This window comes from Rhinolophus sinicus, chromosome 15, assembly GCF_057876585.1.
Source record: "Rhinolophus sinicus isolate RSI-liver-muscle chromosome 15, RSI-T2T, whole genome shotgun sequence".
Taxonomy (NCBI): domain Eukaryota; kingdom Metazoa; phylum Chordata; class Mammalia; order Chiroptera; family Rhinolophidae; genus Rhinolophus; species Rhinolophus sinicus.
The window spans coordinates 101279872-101296693 of record NC_142515.1 but is presented as its reverse complement, the minus strand read 5'-3'; the positions used below and the strand labels follow the sequence as shown (position 1 = coordinate 101296693).

Below are 16822 nucleotides of genomic sequence, written 5' to 3'. Positions count from 1 at the left end.
TTTCGTTTCCCGATCTCTGCGACGGAGGAAGGGGGAAGACAGTGAGCGGGAGCGACGCAGGCAGCGGGGGGGTGGGGAGTTGGGGGGCGGGGAGAGAAACCACTGCTTGCAAGTGTGTGTCTGTTGCGGGCAGTGGTCGCAGTTGCTGCGACTTTGTTATTTGCTTCCTACCAGAGACCCCACAAGGGGTTTGCACTGCAGCAAGGTCGGGGGCGGGAGGAACCCCTGAACACCGCGCCCAACAACCCCTGTCTGCACCGCTCCCGGAACCCCTAGGGGATGGGCAGGGCAGGGCCGTCCCGCCGTCACTTACACTCTTATCCAGCTCAATCTTCACCTTCTTCTGGGAGATGCTCTTCTGGATCCTCTTGCTGAAGCTGGCGTTGCCTGCCGCCCGGCCGCACCGCTCACCGTCTTCCCGCAGACAGCACAGTTGCCCGGGGCCCGGCCCAGCGGCTCCTGGGGGCCCAGCCGCCGAGACGGCCCCGGCGCCGGGCACCTCAGCCCCGGCGCCCGCCCCGGCTCCGTTCCCGGCCGAAGCGGCTGCGGCTGCGGCGGCAGCAACTACCGCGGCCACTGCGGCGGCCGCATCCCCGCCGCGGCTCATCTCCTCAGGCGTGAAGCCATTCATGACTCCGCGCTCAGAGGCGCCGGCGCTGACAGAAATCCCCGCTCCGCCTCTCTCTGGAGACGTAGGGGTCTCAGCGGGCTCCCTCAGGCACCTGCACCGGCGGCTACAATTCACTCCGCACACCAAGTCCTCGGACGGCACCGCCAAAACACCAAGTGTCCCCCGCCTGCTGGTGTCTGCTGGTGCCGGGACAGTGGACAGTTCTTGGGGTCGGAAACCAGAGTCGGGCGGCGCCTGGAGCTGGGACCCAGCTCACTGTCACATGGAGACGCTTTAGCAGTTCCACCGCAGCCTCTCCTACTCTACCGCCTCTCGACCCGCGCAAGCGCGACGCGCCCTCCCGTTCCGCCCCTTCCATGCTGCCGTAGGGCACGATGGGAATTGTAGTGCTGTTCCGGGGACTCAACCTGAGCTCGGAACTGATCTCAGGCCTCGCCGGTTGAAGGAACTACTTATTCTAGTATGCATTGCGCGGCGATGGGACGGTTGTCTTTAAAAAAAAAACAAAAAAACAAACCTCGGGGAAAACAGCGGCTTGTGTATGGGGGTTGCTCTATCCCAGGAGGTTGGTTACTCGGGTTGTGTTTAGTACCTGGGATTTTGCAGAGCTGGCATTCTAGACGAAGAGGTTATTCACCTCCAGAGGCGGCGCACATAACGCAGAGGGTGGGGTAGGAGGGGAGTGAGGGTTTCGGGAAAAGAAAGTTTCAGGGCCGTTTTCCTATCTGCGATAAAAGTTTTTGGTGTGACCACGCTTTTGTTGGAAACCAAGAACTCAGGCGAGCTGGCGTTCTGCGGGGTTTGGAGGTCCGGCAGTTAACACTGCGGCTGAAGAGCAACTTCATTCGCTGACGCACCAAATTGTTAATAAAAGTGCCTGATTAGGGGAAAACGCCCATCCCAATCTCAACATGGACAGGGCAGCCTCACAAATGCCTCAGCTGAAGGTCGTTTGTAAATCTTTGCGTTTTCCTTGAAGGAACACGTTTTATTCTTGCGCGCAGTCTGCCTCTTCCTGAGGTGGAGCTAAAGAGTAGTTGACTATAACAGGGCTTCTTTCGCCTCCACCCCCGACCTTTTCCACTTCTCCTGAAATGAACCTGGAGAAGGGCGGAGAGAGAGAGAGAGAGAGAGAGAACACATGGATGCATGTGCGTTTGCTTGGTTGTGCGTGCGTGCGGGCGCGTTCTAGTGGAGGGCGGGGTATAGAAGGACAGGAGCGATCATATGAAAGCTGCGCCTTTTTGCTAGTTACAGCATGTCATTATCAGTAGCTATGCCCTGTTTAACAATCCCATTGTTTAAACCAAAAAATAGAAAGCAGTAGGTTTTTTAAAAAGTTATTTTAGACTTCCTGAGAAAATTGAATGATCGATGATTTTTTTAAAAAACTGTAAACATGTCATCTGCCCTGAAATTCAAATCCAACCATTCCATCTGTTCACTCCCATTCTAGGATATGACATAGGAAAACAAAAGAATTAAAATATTACATAAATTGAGTAGTCAAAAGAATGTTGGATGGTAAATGCTTTGTGGTATCTTTTCAACCTGCACTGTCCAGTAGGGTGTCCCCTATCCATATGTGGCTATTGAGCACTTGAAATGTGGTTATTGTGACTGAAAAATGGAATGTTCATTTAATCTTAATTTAAATTTTAAAAACTTATTGCAGTTATTGGAAAACTTTTAAATATGTTTGGAACAACCTGGGTATTTGAATCTTATTTTTTCAACTCAAATTTTATGAAATCTAAATTCAGCATTGAAATTGAGATAAGCTCTAAGTATAAACTATTAGTGGGGTTTCAAAGACTTAGTACTGGAAATTTTTTAAAAATACTGAATAGCTCATTAATTTTTTGATATATTGGGTTAAATAAAATATAACATTAAAATAAATTTTACCTGTTTTTTAAAAAAAAACCACACAAGGCTGACAAATTAGTATTAGGTAATGCTGGCTTAAAGTATTAAAACAATAATACTACCTATTGTTTATGGGTATATTTTTTTAAATGGTAAAAATGAAAACATGGACAGGATGGGTACACTCCAACTTCAGGGTTTGTGCTTATCTCTCAAGAGAGGCTAGGGGATAGTAGGGAGTTTCAAATAACTTGTATCTGAAAGGTCATCATCTCACTACAACTTTCTTGGTGATAGAGCCCTACTGAACTTCTTTAGATGTTCTAAAATATCAAAGTGAATATTGAAGGGGAGAGCACAGGTAGAGAGCTGCGGGGAATACTGTGATCTTTCCTTAGAGGAAAACCCAAAAGGATTAAAACCAGTGTGGCCAAATACTATTTGTCTTAGTTTTCTGATGAGTTACTATCTTAAATAATTTACTCCAATTTTGTAATGACTTGTCTTGGGGTTGCTATGCAAAAGGAAAAAAATATGCTACTTAAAAAGTTATGAATCTCTGTTGAACAGTATTGTTAGGAGTTTATTTTTCTGACAATAAGAAGGCTGAGGGAAAATGGCCCCTGGTATACTGTAGTTCAACAATGTCAGGGTTGGCATCTATGATTTTGCTTTTCCCTCATGCTACTCCGAGTAGCATTCTCATGATTGGTTTGAATCAGCAAAAATCTATCAATACCCTATTTATAATCAAGGTATTTTTTAAAGTAAGAAGGAGAGAATGATCATTGGGTAAGCAATTAACAGTTATCTACAATGGTCTAGATTAAAGAAATACGATCAAAGAAGGAATAGGACAAGGCCGTGCTATTTAAAATTCTTGAAACAGATAAAAAATTCAGAAGTTAGCAGAAATGAGTTTTAATGGAAGTTTAAAAAGAATTCCACCTTTGTAAACCTAGAAAATAATATGTTCGGGTATTAATTAAATTGACAAATTCACTCAGTAAATATTTGAGCCTATGACATGTGTAGCACTGTGTAAGGTCCTATGAGAACTATAAAACATGATACACATTCCCTGCCTTCAAGAAACTTCTAAACAATAATTCTTTGTATTTTACTTTCTACTTTATAAAACTTTCACAGGCATTATTTCTTTGGAAATCATAACTGTGCAAAGGAAATTTTTATCTGATGAATAAATAGTGGGTGGCTTAGATCCTTGCCCATACCTCTCTGGCTTTTACCATTTCACTGTTCTCAACCAGATTTCCAGCTGCCAGTATCTGTATCTCTTTCCCCGAGGGCTTTCTCTCAAGCATGGAAGGAAGTCCTATCCCTGTGTAGTCAAGGCAATTTGGAAATGCTTGAGAATTATCAATTTCCACCTCAGTAACTCTTACATGATGTTATAGATACCCCAGCTCTTTTGCCCCTCACCTGGGATAATTTTGAGCCATGTATTTCATACTATTTCCCTGAGTTTTCCTGTAGGATTACGCTTCAGTCATTACTAGTGGTAGCTGGCGTGATAAGGCACCCTTTATTTACTGCCTTCCCTTCTTTGTCTCACTTCCCCACCTCCTACAAGTGTTTCCTGAATCCTCCTGATAAACTACCTGCTCTCAGATCCTTGTCTCAGGATTATAGTGGGCATTTCCACTAGGTTATTTCCCCAATACCTGTCCCTCACTCAGCTAGTGTTGGTTCAGTGGGTGGGCACATGACTCAGGGTAAGCCAGTTGGAATCCTTCCCAGGCAATTTTGCTCAATCTGAAACAGGGAGAAAAGAGCCCTAGTCCCTCATTTTTAAGAAAAATTTTTTCTTCCGCATCATTGTATCTCCGGTAGAACAGTGCCTACCACAAAGTAGGAATTTGCTAAATATTTGTAGAATATTCAATGAATGCAATTCCTATAATTTTTTATGCCATCCCACATTATGATCAGATATTAATTGTAAAATGTATGGAATACTCTTGTTACAGTGTATCAGTGTCATAGCATTGTCTGGAGTAAAGAGCACGGACTCAGGAGCCAGAATGCTTGAGATTTAAACTCTGTCACTTCCAGTTAAGACTGTGCTGGTTATTTGTCTGTTGTCTCAGCTCCTCCTTCTCTCTCTCTCTCTCAACTCTAGAGTATTGCAAGAGTACTGAAATCTTAAAAAAATATTTCCCAGACTCACTTGTCAGTTGGTCTCCACTCAGGTTCTGCTGATGGGAGATTAAAATGCAAGAGGATGGAAGGCATTTTTTCTTCTTCGGGCTCCAGCAGCCTCAGCAGCACGGTGCTTCTCTACTGGGGCTCGGGGGCGGGGGGAGGGGGGCTTCCGCTGCAGTCTGCTGGCTTCTTGCAAAGCAGGAATAGGAAGGCAGAGATAGTTCTAACCGTGCAACAGTTATGTTCCCAAAGCCTCAGAAACACAGCATTTGTGGGTTTTGAATAACACCTTTTCTTTTGTTCTCCCAATGCTAGGATAGTAGCTCTTCTATGGTTACCTCTGGATGACAATTCCTCCCCCACCCCCTTTTGCTCCTCCAGCCCTTCTGTAAGGATTTCCTCAGTAACAGAGGTAATAACATTCCCTCTGAAATACCCAGTGGTTTTTCTTTTCCTAACTGAATACTGATACTGTGACAGTGGACAAGTAACTTACTCTTTTTGCCTCAGTGACTTCCTCTATAAAATGAAAATAGTGTATCTATTTCATTGGCATTATTAGGATTAATGATTTAATATTTTTAGAGTACTTAGAACAGTGCCTGGCATAAAGCAGACAGTTTGTTAAATCAGTGGTACTGCGTTTCATACTCGATTGTTAAATACATATGGCATTAGTCATACAGTTTATAAAATCTAATGTCCTGCTCTACATACCTATCCCTTTGTGCAACCTGCCCCATGATCCTCCTTTGTCATTACTGCTTATCACTGTCACTTCTTTACCTCTCATGCTTGTCTTCTCCTTTGCTCATCTCTTCTGTCATAAAACAGCATGTATGTTTTTCACAGTGTCTTCCTTTCACTTGCTTTGGACATAATAGACATGTTGGAGGTCTTTAGGACTAAATGTTTTAATGAAATGATTAATAACTATATTTTAGGATGCTGCAATGGTGAGAGGGGTATGCAGGGATGGAAGCAGCACTGGAAATGGAAGACAAACAAGTTACATTAAAACCTGAAGATGAATCCAGAATCTTCAAAGTGGGATGTCAGGGACCATATGTAGGAGAAAGGCTTGAGAAATACAGATTCTTTTGGTTTAATCCTGTCCACATTAAGACTATCTTGTATTTATATGTAGCTATTTCATTGACTTCTGTTTTGGGATATTCAAAATAGACTTGTTTTTGATCAGCAAATAAAGCAGACTCAGATTCTAGGGTTACATTTATTAGGTTGGTGCAAAAGTAATTGCGGTTTTTGCAATACCGCAATTACTTTTGCACCAACCTAATACTTCATTACTCCCCCACAAACAAACTAGAATGAGGTAGGCCTACAGCTTACTGAACAGACAGAATTCTGCTGTCTTTACAAGGTTTGAATCACTGTCCACATTCTGATTACAGAATTTCTGTTGGAAGTTTTCAACAAAATAACATCACTACTTCAATTTTTACTGTCCTTTAATCTTTCAGCTTGTCCTACAAGGTATAAATATTTTTTCTTTGTTAATTAGTCCAATCTTCAACTCTGCGTAAGTGTATTTTTTAACTTAATAGAATTCTAGACTTTACATTTAAATGGATTTTTTTTTTAAGTACATCTGAAAATCTCATATTGTTTGTGAATATATTTTTAAATACACACTACTAAGCATAGTAACAAAAATTATTTAGGGGACAAAGTTGTAAACATGTCACCTTTATATTTATGAGTGTTTATACAAACTTAAAACTTTCCTTGGCTAGATATAAGATCAGCATAGTATTCATATATCACAAATTTCCTTTAATTGGAAACATATACAAATAAATTATTTTCAAAAAATTTACAAAAGAATTATTTTCCTATTGTACGAAAGCCATAGATATTAAGCTAAATATGGGCTAAATTAACAATGCTATTACAATTTAAGAGCTGCTGACACCCTTAACTACTATTTTGTAAAACAGATTTGTTGTATTCACTTCCTTTCAAATGATTCCTTTTTCATATAGTATTCTATGCCTCTCACTGTTAAGGTCTAAATTGTTCTTGAATGCAGTGCTCTGCAAGTGGAGAAGTCATTGCTTTTTTGGGGGGACAGGAGTGAACATAGGTTTTCATTTTTCTTAGGTAGATGCCTAGGAGTATAATTGCTAGGTAAATGTATGTTTAAATTTTGAGAAACTACCAAACTGTTTTCTATAGTAACTGTACATTTTATATTCCCACCAGTGATACATGAGTGTTCTAATTTTACCATATCTTCACCAAAACTTGCTATTTTATCTTTTTCAATATAGCCATCCTGGTGGCTAAAAAGTGGTATCTTATTGTAGTTAATTTGCATTTCTCTAATGATGGTGATGTTAAACATATTTTCATATGTTTACTAGCCATTATTCATTGGCTTTTTAGCGTAGACTAATTTAAGACCTGATAGCCTATGGTACAGGAAGATGAATTTTTACACATGCACACATCTATATATATATATATACACACATACCTATGTAACTAGCACCCCAATCAAATTATAGTATGCTGGGTATATTACAGCTTAATACAGATTACTTTTATCACTTTGTGAGCAATGAAAGACCCTTACAACAAATTTAACTCCACTTACCCTCTTAGCTTTTCTGCTATCATTATATATTCTATTTCCACATGTTATAAGAACCCACAGGACATTATTATTATTACTGTTTTAAGCAAATATTCTTAAAATTTACATAATTACCATTGCCTGTGTTCTTTTTCTCCTCCAAAGGATTTACAACCATTTTCCTTAAGGAGGACTGCTGCCAATTAATTATCTCTCAGCTTTTGTTTGTCAAAAAACGTCTTTATTTTGCCTTAATTCTTGAAAGCTTTTTCCCTGGATACAGAACCTGAGGTTAGCAGTCTTTTTCTTTAGTAAGATGTCATTTTATGGTCTATGGATTTCCTAGTTCCGTTGAAGAGTCAGCATTCAGACTTATTGTTGCTTTTTAAAGTTTACAGTGTCTTTTACCTTTGGTTCCTAAGATTTTCTCTGTCTTTAGTTTTCAAATTATTTAGTATGCCGTGCTCCACATGATCTCTTCTACTAGAGAGAAGAATCAACTCTTACAATAGGTAGAATGATAAAGGGTTGATTATCTAAATCCAGTGAGGGATTGAGCTGTGTGTATACAGACTGAGTATAAAGTTTCAGTAAAACCCGTCATGCGGGGTGTCATGCGGGGTCTCCGGTCCCGCTCCCCACATAAGAATGCAGGACATGGTGAGGCCAAAAGGGAACACCCACGGAGCCATAGATAGGGGAGTCATACTACTATATTCTCGCTGGTTGCTGGGTTGGAGACACAGGAAGCAGGAGCCACACTGCTGGCAACCCTCACTGCACGCTTGCAGGCTCAGCCACCATCTTCTTGCTAGCCCCCATTTTCTGCTAGCGTAGCCACGGCAGTTATATTAGTGGCCAATGGTTCAATGGTTACAGCTGATGGCCAACTAGCCACAGCTGACGGCCATCTACCACCCGAGCCAGCACCCCTCTATATGAGGCTGAGAGCCTGGAAACTGCTCTCTGGGGCTCTGTCCCCACAACCCAATTCACCTCTGGCTCACTCCTCTTCCTCAGACATTGTCACATAAGCTTTTGATTGAGGTCTTGGCGGTCTCTGTCTCCTTAGCCTTGAAAGACTATGAAAGATTCATTTCTGCTCTTTAGGGGTTTTGAGCTTGTCTGTCCACATTCCTCCCTACACAGCTTCAAAATATGGCAGATGCTTTCAGGAAGAGACCCTTTCCCTCCAGCCAGACTTCTGTCCAAAAAGGACCATGAAACTCTATAGATTTCACTGTCTTTTAGAAGCTTCTGGCACAACTCTCTAGCTTACCATACTACTTGATAATTTAGCCCATCTGTGTTGAATATAGATCATTACATATAGTTAGGGTTCCCTAGTTTCCAACTGATTGTGTTAACACCACACAACTGCCCCAAATTTGCTAGATTTTCATTCCCTTAGTAAAAGTCCTTACACCTGGGCCAAATCAGATTGATTCTCAGTTCCACTCCTAAAAATCTATAAATTATGCCCCCAAATCATCAGCACACCCAGGAAGAACTCTTCCCTGTCTGGAATTTTAGTTTGAGCTATTTTCTGATTGCTTCAGCAGATCTCCAATATATTTAAAAACATGATTTTAGCAATTTGTCCTTTTTTCCCCTAATTGTAGCAGTGGAGTTTTTTTTAGGAAGTAGATAACTTTTTGGTGGATATTTAGTTCATACTGATTCACAAAAAGAGTTAACAGGTGTTTTTTTTTTGAAGAAAAAGGTATCTTATTTTTCTTACAATTTTTCATTGAAAATGCTAGCAGAAGGATGAGAAGTTTTTGTTTTTTCTTGTATTTTCATTTCTTCAAAAACATATTGTTTAACTACATCACTAAATTAAATCTCTGGAATGACTGAGTAGTATATACAGTTAGGCCTCAGAACCAGTGATCTTCCCATGAGTGGGTGTGCCTGTTTGGTAATACTTCAATATGCTTATCCTTCCCCTCCCACTTCTTTTAAAATAACTTGAAAATATTAAACTCCAATATAAGATTTCATCTTTGAGAAACTAATATGTGTGTAGAGTAAATGGCTTTGGTTTTTACATAATGCAACTTGAGGGAATAATTATTTTATGTGCAACGAATCTTATGTAAAGCAACTTGTGTAACTTAGGCTAACTGTATGAATAATAATTATTGAAAACTTATTATTTACTGCTCTGTGTGTGGAGGTTTACAAAAAATGTATGATATTCTCTTTCCCTCAGGATTTTGCAGTCTGGTCTGATGATCAGATTATGTAAAGTCCAAATTCTTACGATAACTCACTGAATAAATTATAAGAGTTTCAATAGCTAGCACAACCCAGATCATTTCTACACAATAATGCCAGGATGACACTGCTATTGATAAATTCCAGTTTACCTACAGAACAGCTATTTATGATGATTGGATAGGGGACCAATTTTGAAAACAGCTTCAAACCTAACTCATAATTAGCTTACTGCTAAATATTTATGTTGTTACAATGTGTAAGATGCTGAACTCAGGCAAAGTTTGGCAAGTAAAATGGCATATTGGTATCATCTAGGGAACAAAAACCCTGGTAAGATCATTTTACTGGGGACTACAATGACTGAGCAATATTGTGTAATCTAAAGTTTGGTCTATATAGTTTATTGCGTTTGAGAAGTTATAAACTTTTGCTTCATTAAATACTCTTTTGAAGTAACTGAGCTCACAACTACTGTGTTTCCCCGAATATAAGACCTAGCCAGACAATCAGCTCTAATGCGTTTTTTGGAGCAAAAATTAATATAAAACCTGGTCTTATTTTACTATAATATAAGGCTGGGTCTTATATAATATGATATGATATATGATATAATATAATAATATAATATACCAAGTCTTATATTAATTTTTGCTCCAAAAGATGCATTAGAACTGATTGGCTAGGTCTTATTTTCGGGGAAACACAGTAACTGGTTATCATAACCAAAGAATTTCCTAGAACCCAAGTTATCTTTTTAAATTTTAACTATAATCTCTTGACCACCTAACAATTGCAATGGATAAAATATTTATTTCCCCACATTATGATCACATTTTCACAGAATTATAGAATCATACAACTTAAGAGCTGAATGGTATCTTAGAGATTATCCCCCAAATGTCATTTTCCAGTTTGTCAATCAAAAGCCTAGAAATATTAAGTATGTTGTTCAAAATCACAAGCCCTTGCTGGATTTTACTTTATACTTTTTTTAAAATGAAAAATATAAACTTTCCTTTTTATCATCTTTTAGAAAGATGCATCATTCTAATAAAAATAAAATTTTGAAAATTATTTTTAGAATATATGAAATTGATGTGTTTCTGAAAAGAGATGGCTTTAAAGTTGAGTTTTAGAAATACAATCTTATTTTCCCATTTAGAACCATTACAAGATTAGAAACACAATGAAAAACACCTTTATAGGACATTTCAGTTTTCCAATAGTCATAATAGTATGCCAAGTAATTCAAAATAGTGAACTAGGTCTTTTGTGTATTTAATCCATCTTTTCAGAACTACATTTGAGACTACATTTCTTTGTGTGTGCTATCAGATTCTGTATATAGTTTTTACAAAAAAAAGAAAAAGAAAATGGGGGGGAGGGGTGATTGTTCTGTAACCAACAACTGTCAATTGCTCACTTAAACCTTACTTCTTGTATCACTTCACTGTGCATCTCAATGTCACTTCTAGGTCAGGAAGTACATACAGCATGAGAAGGATGTCTTGGCATCAATGGTAAAAGTAAATTAATAAAATATGGAAATGTTTTCCTGTTCTCTACTGTGATGGAGTAAAAAATGTAAATTGGTATTGGCAGAGTTGGCTCCTTCTGCAGGCTGTAAGGGAAGGATTTATTCCAGGCCTTTCTCTTTATCTTGCAGATGACCACCTTCTCCATGTGTCCTCATATTATCTACCTCCATGCCTGTCTCTGTGTCCAAATTTTCCCTTTTTACAAGGACACCAGTCACATTGGATTAGGGTCTCACACAGCTCTTGAATGAACTTATTTTAACTATTAATAATTTCATCTGCAAAGACCCTATTCTCAAATAAGGTTAATTATAACTGTGCTATCAAATCCAAATTGACAAAATAAATCATACCACATTATTCAAATAGCAATGAATAGATCACTAATGCACACCTTTCAAATTAATTTTTAAATTCAGTGGCATTACTTAATGCATAGCATTGTGCAACTAATATCCATTTCCAAAGAAAATACATTTTAATAACCTAGTTTTTATTTAAAAACCTAGACAAATAGCTGCTGGTTTTGAGATTCTATGATTATTGTATACAAACCAAACAGTACAGTCTAACAAATGCTAGTGAACTTACTGAGAAAACAAGACAGACTATTTAAAATCTGTTGAAATCATCTCGCAATGCAACATATGGGCCAATAGGAAAAAACAGCCTTCAAAACCAAATACAACACAGAAACAGCATACTGTCAGTGAAAGTCCTCCTATCCTTGGAAAAGCAGCTTGTGACGCTTTTAAGAAGTTAAGGTAGTTTTGGTGCGCTCTCACTAGATACTAAACCGGAGTTAACTTGGCTTGGAGAAGTCTGTAAAATACCGTAGTATGCTGTTTGGTGAATATATGCAATTGAGGGTAGGGAGCATCCACATTGCTTTTATGAGTATCAAATGGTTCTTCGATATTGAAAACTTTAAAAAGACTATTATATTAGAAGGACAAAACGGAACAAGGTGACAGCTAGGCCAGCCAAAGGTGGGGAGGTCGCCAGGGCTTCGACCTCTCAGCGCATAGCTTGGGTGGAGGGGAGACCAGCCAAGTGGTAGGAGCCAGGAATCCCCACAGGGATGGAGGGGGAGTGGCCATGAAAGAGGCCGCTCACCTCCGCCCATTCTGGACGCCGAAGGCGCCCTTGTTTATTTCTCTGCTTTCGATACCCGAGACAAAGGGGGCAGGGAGGGAGGGACCTCTTAAAGTAAACTCCACCGGCCGAAAGCGCCTTACTTTAAGGTCTGTTTGTAATGCCCCTCCAGACGCGGGAACAGCTGCCCTCCGGCGATCCCCGCGCCCTTTCCCAGGTTCCCCGCCACCTCGTGTCTTCCTCGGGTTCCACCCCAACCTCTGTAGCAACGGGAGGAGCTAGACAATCGGTGCTCAGGACAAGCTCCCCAGTTTCTCCCCATTTATTATTCTTTGGACGGGGCAAAGAAGAAACAAGACCTGGACAGTGGTCGGAGCAGGGGCAGGGCAGGCTGCTTATGTTACCTCAGCGCCAGCAAACCAAGTCGTCTCCGCCAATCCCTTGGAACGACCCCCCAGTCTCGTTACTTGGTAGTTTTAAATCTGGCGGGGCTTTCCCTTTGGGGCCAACCACTCCCCCCGTTTAGTGGCCTAGCCAGTCAGCGTTAGGCCCGCCATTTTTCAAACCCTTTTCCTGCCGCCAATCAGGATCGAGCAGTACATTCCTCTCTTGACCGGTTCTAACGGGTCTGGGAGTTAACGACCTGGGCGACCCACCGAACCTGCTAGGTTGGGGGTGGAGGGACGGGCCAGGCGAGACACAGACCAATCGGAAGCCTCCATGGAGAGGGGGCGGGACCTATCCGAGTTTGAATAATCACCAGAACCAATCAGAGAGAGGGGTGTGGCCTGTGGGTCGGCTCGTCAAGTTGCCGTGGCGCGGAGAACTCTGCAAAACAAGAGGCTGAGGATTGCGTTAGTGATAAACCAGTTCACACCGGAGCCCGGCGAAGGCAGCGCCTGTGGAGTGCTGCCGTTCTGCGGAACACAGAGGAAAACCACCAGGCAAGAATCCCCTTCGCCCCCCTCGTGTTCGTGGGCCTGCTGTTCCCCCTTCCTTCATTAGCCTTCTAGCTTAAGTGGGCGCTGTGGTTCTCGGGGTACTCCACGGCAAGCGGAATCTGGGGTGCGGGCCGGTGAGAGAGGCAGGGGCTGGGGAGCGCGGGAAGCTCGCCCGGGCCCGGTTCCGGTAATTTTTTGAATGTGGTCACGAGGCGACAACTGAGTGGGGCTGGCCGCTTGGAAGCCAGGGGAGGTTTCTGTCAGGAGAGGGGTTTCGAGGGCGCCGGCGGCGTTCCCTTCCACCACCCGGAGTTGGGGGGCAGGCGGCGGCGGCGGCGTCTCTTGACCTCCGGGAGGGACGTGGTGATCGCGCGTAAGGGGACTCCGCTGGGACTGCTCGACTTGGACCCCGGAGCAGTTTGTGCGCGGAGGCTGCGTCGCCGGGGCCCATGGGCGGGCGGGCCGGCAGCGGAGCCGGGCTCTAGCAGCCGCCCTCGCGAAGGGGGGCGCACGAGCGGGAGCGGATTTGGGCGGGAAGCCGAGCCCCGCCGGCGCCCACCCACCGGCTTTCGCCCCGCCAGGTAGACGCCGTCTGTCACCATGGGTAAAGGAGACCCCAACAAGCCGAGAGGCAAGATGTCCTCGTATGCCTTCTTCGTGCAGACTTGCCGGGAAGAGCACAAGAAGAAACACCCAGATTCTTCCGTCAATTTTGCCGAATTCTCCAAGAAATGTTCGGAGAGATGGAAGGTGAGAAGAATGAAGACTGAGCGAAGGGTTTTCAGGTTGTGTTTTGGGGCCTAGGCCTGAAGCAGGCAGGTGACTTGTAACTTTCAACTCGCGTACTCTGATGACTCGCCCAAATATTTAATGTTAGTCAGACTATTTCAGGTTTCTGTTTTAAGACTACTAAAGCAAAATGCTGTTAACTAAGGAAAATGTGGCTCTTAAAGATGATCTAGGTCTTTTTTTGGATATATATACGTAGTTTACAGTTTTGCTGTGTTTTTACTGGTCCTTTAATGCCCACAGACCATGTCTGCAAAGGAAAAGTCAAAGTTCGAAGATATGGCAAAAAGTGACAAAGCTCGCTATGACAGGGAGATGAAAAATTATGTTCCTCCCAAGGGTGATAAGAAAGGAAAGAAAAAAGATCCCAATGCTCCTAAAAGGCCTCCGTAAGTCTTTTTTTAAATCACTCAAGTTGCCCCTTGATTTTTTTTTTTTCATTGAGTTTATTAACTCTGTTGTTTCCTTTCAGATCTGCCTTCTTCCTGTTTTGCTCTGAACATCGCCCAAAGATCAAAAGTGAACACCCTGGCTTATCCATTGGGGATACTGCAAAAAAATTGGGTGAAATGTGGTCTGAACAGTCAGCCAAAGATAAGCAACCATATGAACAGAAAGCAGCTAAGCTAAAGGAGAAATATGAAAAGGTATACTGTTTTTATCTTTTTAAAGTCAGGGTTGAAATTAGGTAGATATTTTTAAAATAAGTATGTTAGATGTAGATATAAACTGTGGGAAGTTGGGAAGTATGGATAATCTTGTATTGATGGTTGTCAGCTATATTTTGAAAAGGCCTAATGAAAATTGTATATTTAAGCAACATGCTAATTGAGGCCTCCTTTTGACTGAAACCAGTGTTTGTAACACTGGTAGGTTCCTGCATATTGACTCTTATTTGTGGTTATATAGGTCTCTAAGTTTGAAAAACATGGAGGGCCAAATGTATTGTTTTATGTGGGTATATCTAAAATGTGACGTTAGAGGAGGAACTATGTGAAGTAAATGAATGTTGGTAGTGAAAGTACTGACATTGATCTAATATACCAGTGCATCATTTTACATCATTAGCTTTCTAAAGCCTAAAGGGAACAAAGGCTCTCAAAACTAAGTTAGACTCTGAATAACTTTAGACAGTCACCAGGGTTATTGGTCAATAATCTTAGATTGTTTACAACTTAGTGGTTTTCACAGTTGAGAAATGACACCGGATGCTGATTTTATTTTCTTGACAATATTTCAGGATATTGCTGCATACCGCGCCAAGGGCAAAAGTGAAGTGGGAAAGAAGGGCCCTGGCAGGCCAACAGGCTCAAAGAAGAAGAATGAACCAGATGAGGAGGAGGAAGAGGACGAAGATGATGATGATGAGGAAGAGGAGGAAGATGAAGAATAAATGGCTGTCCTGTAATGATGTGTGGAGTGTGTGTGTGTGCGCTCAGGCAATTGTTTTGCTAAGAATGTGAATTCAAGTGCAGCTCAATATTAGCTTCAGTATAAAAACTGTACAGATTTTTGTATAGCTAAGATTCTTTGTAGAGAAAATACTTTTTTAAAAATGCAGGTTGTAGCTTTTTGAGGGGCTACTACATACAGTTAGATTTTAAGGCTTCTGATGTTAAATGTTTCTAAATATTTAATGGTTTCTTAATTGTGTATGGTAGCACAGCAAACATAGAAATTAGTATCAATAGTAAATTTTGGGTTTTTTAGAATGTTGCATTTTGTTTTTTAAAAAGATTTTGTAATAAAATTATGTATATTATTTCTATTGTCTTTGTCTTAATATGCTAAGTTAATTTTGACTTTACAAAACACTTCAGGTCTGGGACCAGGTCAATTTTTTTGTATTTCTGCCAAATTGTTCAAAGTATTATTTAAAAATCAGATTTGGAATTTACTGAATTTCAAAAATTTATGAAGTTTTACAAAAGTTTTATTGGCATTTCTGTTCATGTATTAGCTAACTTGGCCCTCAGGTTTTTTGTTTTTTAAACTGACACTGCTTTAATGGAAACTTTCTCTTTGAGGCAGAGGAACTAGTAGAATGAAGCCATTATCTAAAAACACAAACTTTTAAAAACATTGTTAGTAACAAGGTTTAAATTTTCTGTTGATAATGGACTAGTTCAATGTAGACTACCACAGTAGATTTTGAGTTAAATCTTAACCTTTAGAATTCTGGGTAACCTAAGAAAGGATTTATTGGTTCACAGTAGTTATTGTGATCTATGACAGGCTAAATTTCACTAGGATTTATATTCATACATGGGAAAGCAGTTAACTTGAGAAATGATCATTTGAAGAAGCAGTTGCTTATATTTGAATTTGGTAACTTGAAGTTATCAGAGGCTATTAGAAAGTTTACCATCTGTTGGCTAAATTACAGAAGAAACCTATTGATAGTTTTATAGTTAACCCTGACAACGTTGGTTACCTATTAAGTTTTAAAATGGAAGCCAAAAGTTACCCAACCGTCGGAGCCTTGCTTGCCTACCTTATGTGGTATTTAGAATAAATAATGATAATTTCACTTAAACAGGAAATACCGAAGTTTTTAATTGAAAGTGAGGTATTAGCAATAATTACCAGAGCAAATGGATTTAACCACCCCAGTGGTTACAGATTTAAATGTGGGGTTTTTGCTGGTCATAAGATGAAAACTTATATTAAAAAATTTTTTGTTTGGTGTTAGGTGATTTAACTAAAAAGTTAGGGGTAATTTTTTAGGTCTGGATCCCAGTTCCCCATCTACCAAATACCTAGCTGCGTGAACTTTACCTCTGAGCTTATTTCTCCCCATTTGTAATACAGGGTTAATACCTACTTGATAGTGGTTTAATGATTGAATGAGACATAAAGTAGTTAAAACAACATCTAGTGTGGAGAACAGAAGTTATACGGTTTTTAAACTTGAAATAGAGTAAAAGTCTTTGAGGATTTCTAAATCTATAGACTAATGAGGCAGACCTAT

General features: G+C 40.7%; 2 protein-coding genes across 14 annotated transcripts in view; one reads left to right on the top strand and one right to left on the bottom strand.

Annotated features, from left to right (window-relative positions):
• SAP30 (Sin3A associated protein 30) overlaps positions 1 to 1530 on the bottom strand; it is a 104784-nt gene extending 103254 nt beyond the window's left edge. For 2 of the 12 annotated variants that reach the window (XR_012498127.2, XM_074338323.2), the window contains exon 1: positions 314 to 1528. Coding sequence is in view for 9 of the 12 variants with exons in the window: in XM_074338323.2 (XP_074194424.1) it covers positions 314 to 631 (318 nt within the window). In the remaining 3 variants the exon portion in view is untranslated. Of the gene's footprint in view, positions 1 to 313 lie in introns of all 12 variants that reach the window. The other 10 variants (XR_012498128.2, XM_074338330.2, XR_002137467.3 and 7 more) reach the window with 7 other exon arrangements.
• An 11376-nt stretch (positions 1531 to 12906) lies between these two features.
• Positions 12907 to 15613, top strand: HMGB2 (high mobility group box 2). Of its 2 annotated transcripts, none has more exons than XM_019733066.3 (5): positions 12907 to 13065; positions 13644 to 13812; positions 14095 to 14240; positions 14324 to 14498; positions 15092 to 15613. In XM_019733066.3, the coding sequence occupies exons 2-5, from the start codon at positions 13663 to 13665 to the stop codon at positions 15242 to 15244; spliced, it is 624 nt and encodes a 207-aa protein (XP_019588625.2). In that variant the 5' UTR covers positions 12907 to 13065; positions 13644 to 13662; the 3' UTR covers positions 15245 to 15613. The 2 variants fall into 2 exon arrangements, with proteins under 2 accessions (XP_019588625.2, XP_019588626.2); XM_019733067.3 differs by having other exon boundaries at positions 12915 to 13065; positions 13648 to 13812.
• The last annotated feature ends 1209 nt before the right edge of the window (positions 15614 to 16822 follow it).

Coding starts and splice junctions, on each gene's coding strand:
- HMGB2 (XM_019733066.3), top strand. CDS start 13,663: ATGGGTAAAGGAGACCCCAACAAGCCGAGAGGCAAGATGTCCTCGTAT. Junction 14,241..14,323: donor AATGCTCCTAAAAGGCCTCC/GTAAGTCTTTTT, acceptor GTTTCCTTTCAG/ATCTGCCTTCTTCCTGTTTT. Junction 14,499..15,091: donor TAAAGGAGAAATATGAAAAG/GTATACTGTTTT, acceptor ACAATATTTCAG/GATATTGCTGCATACCGCGC.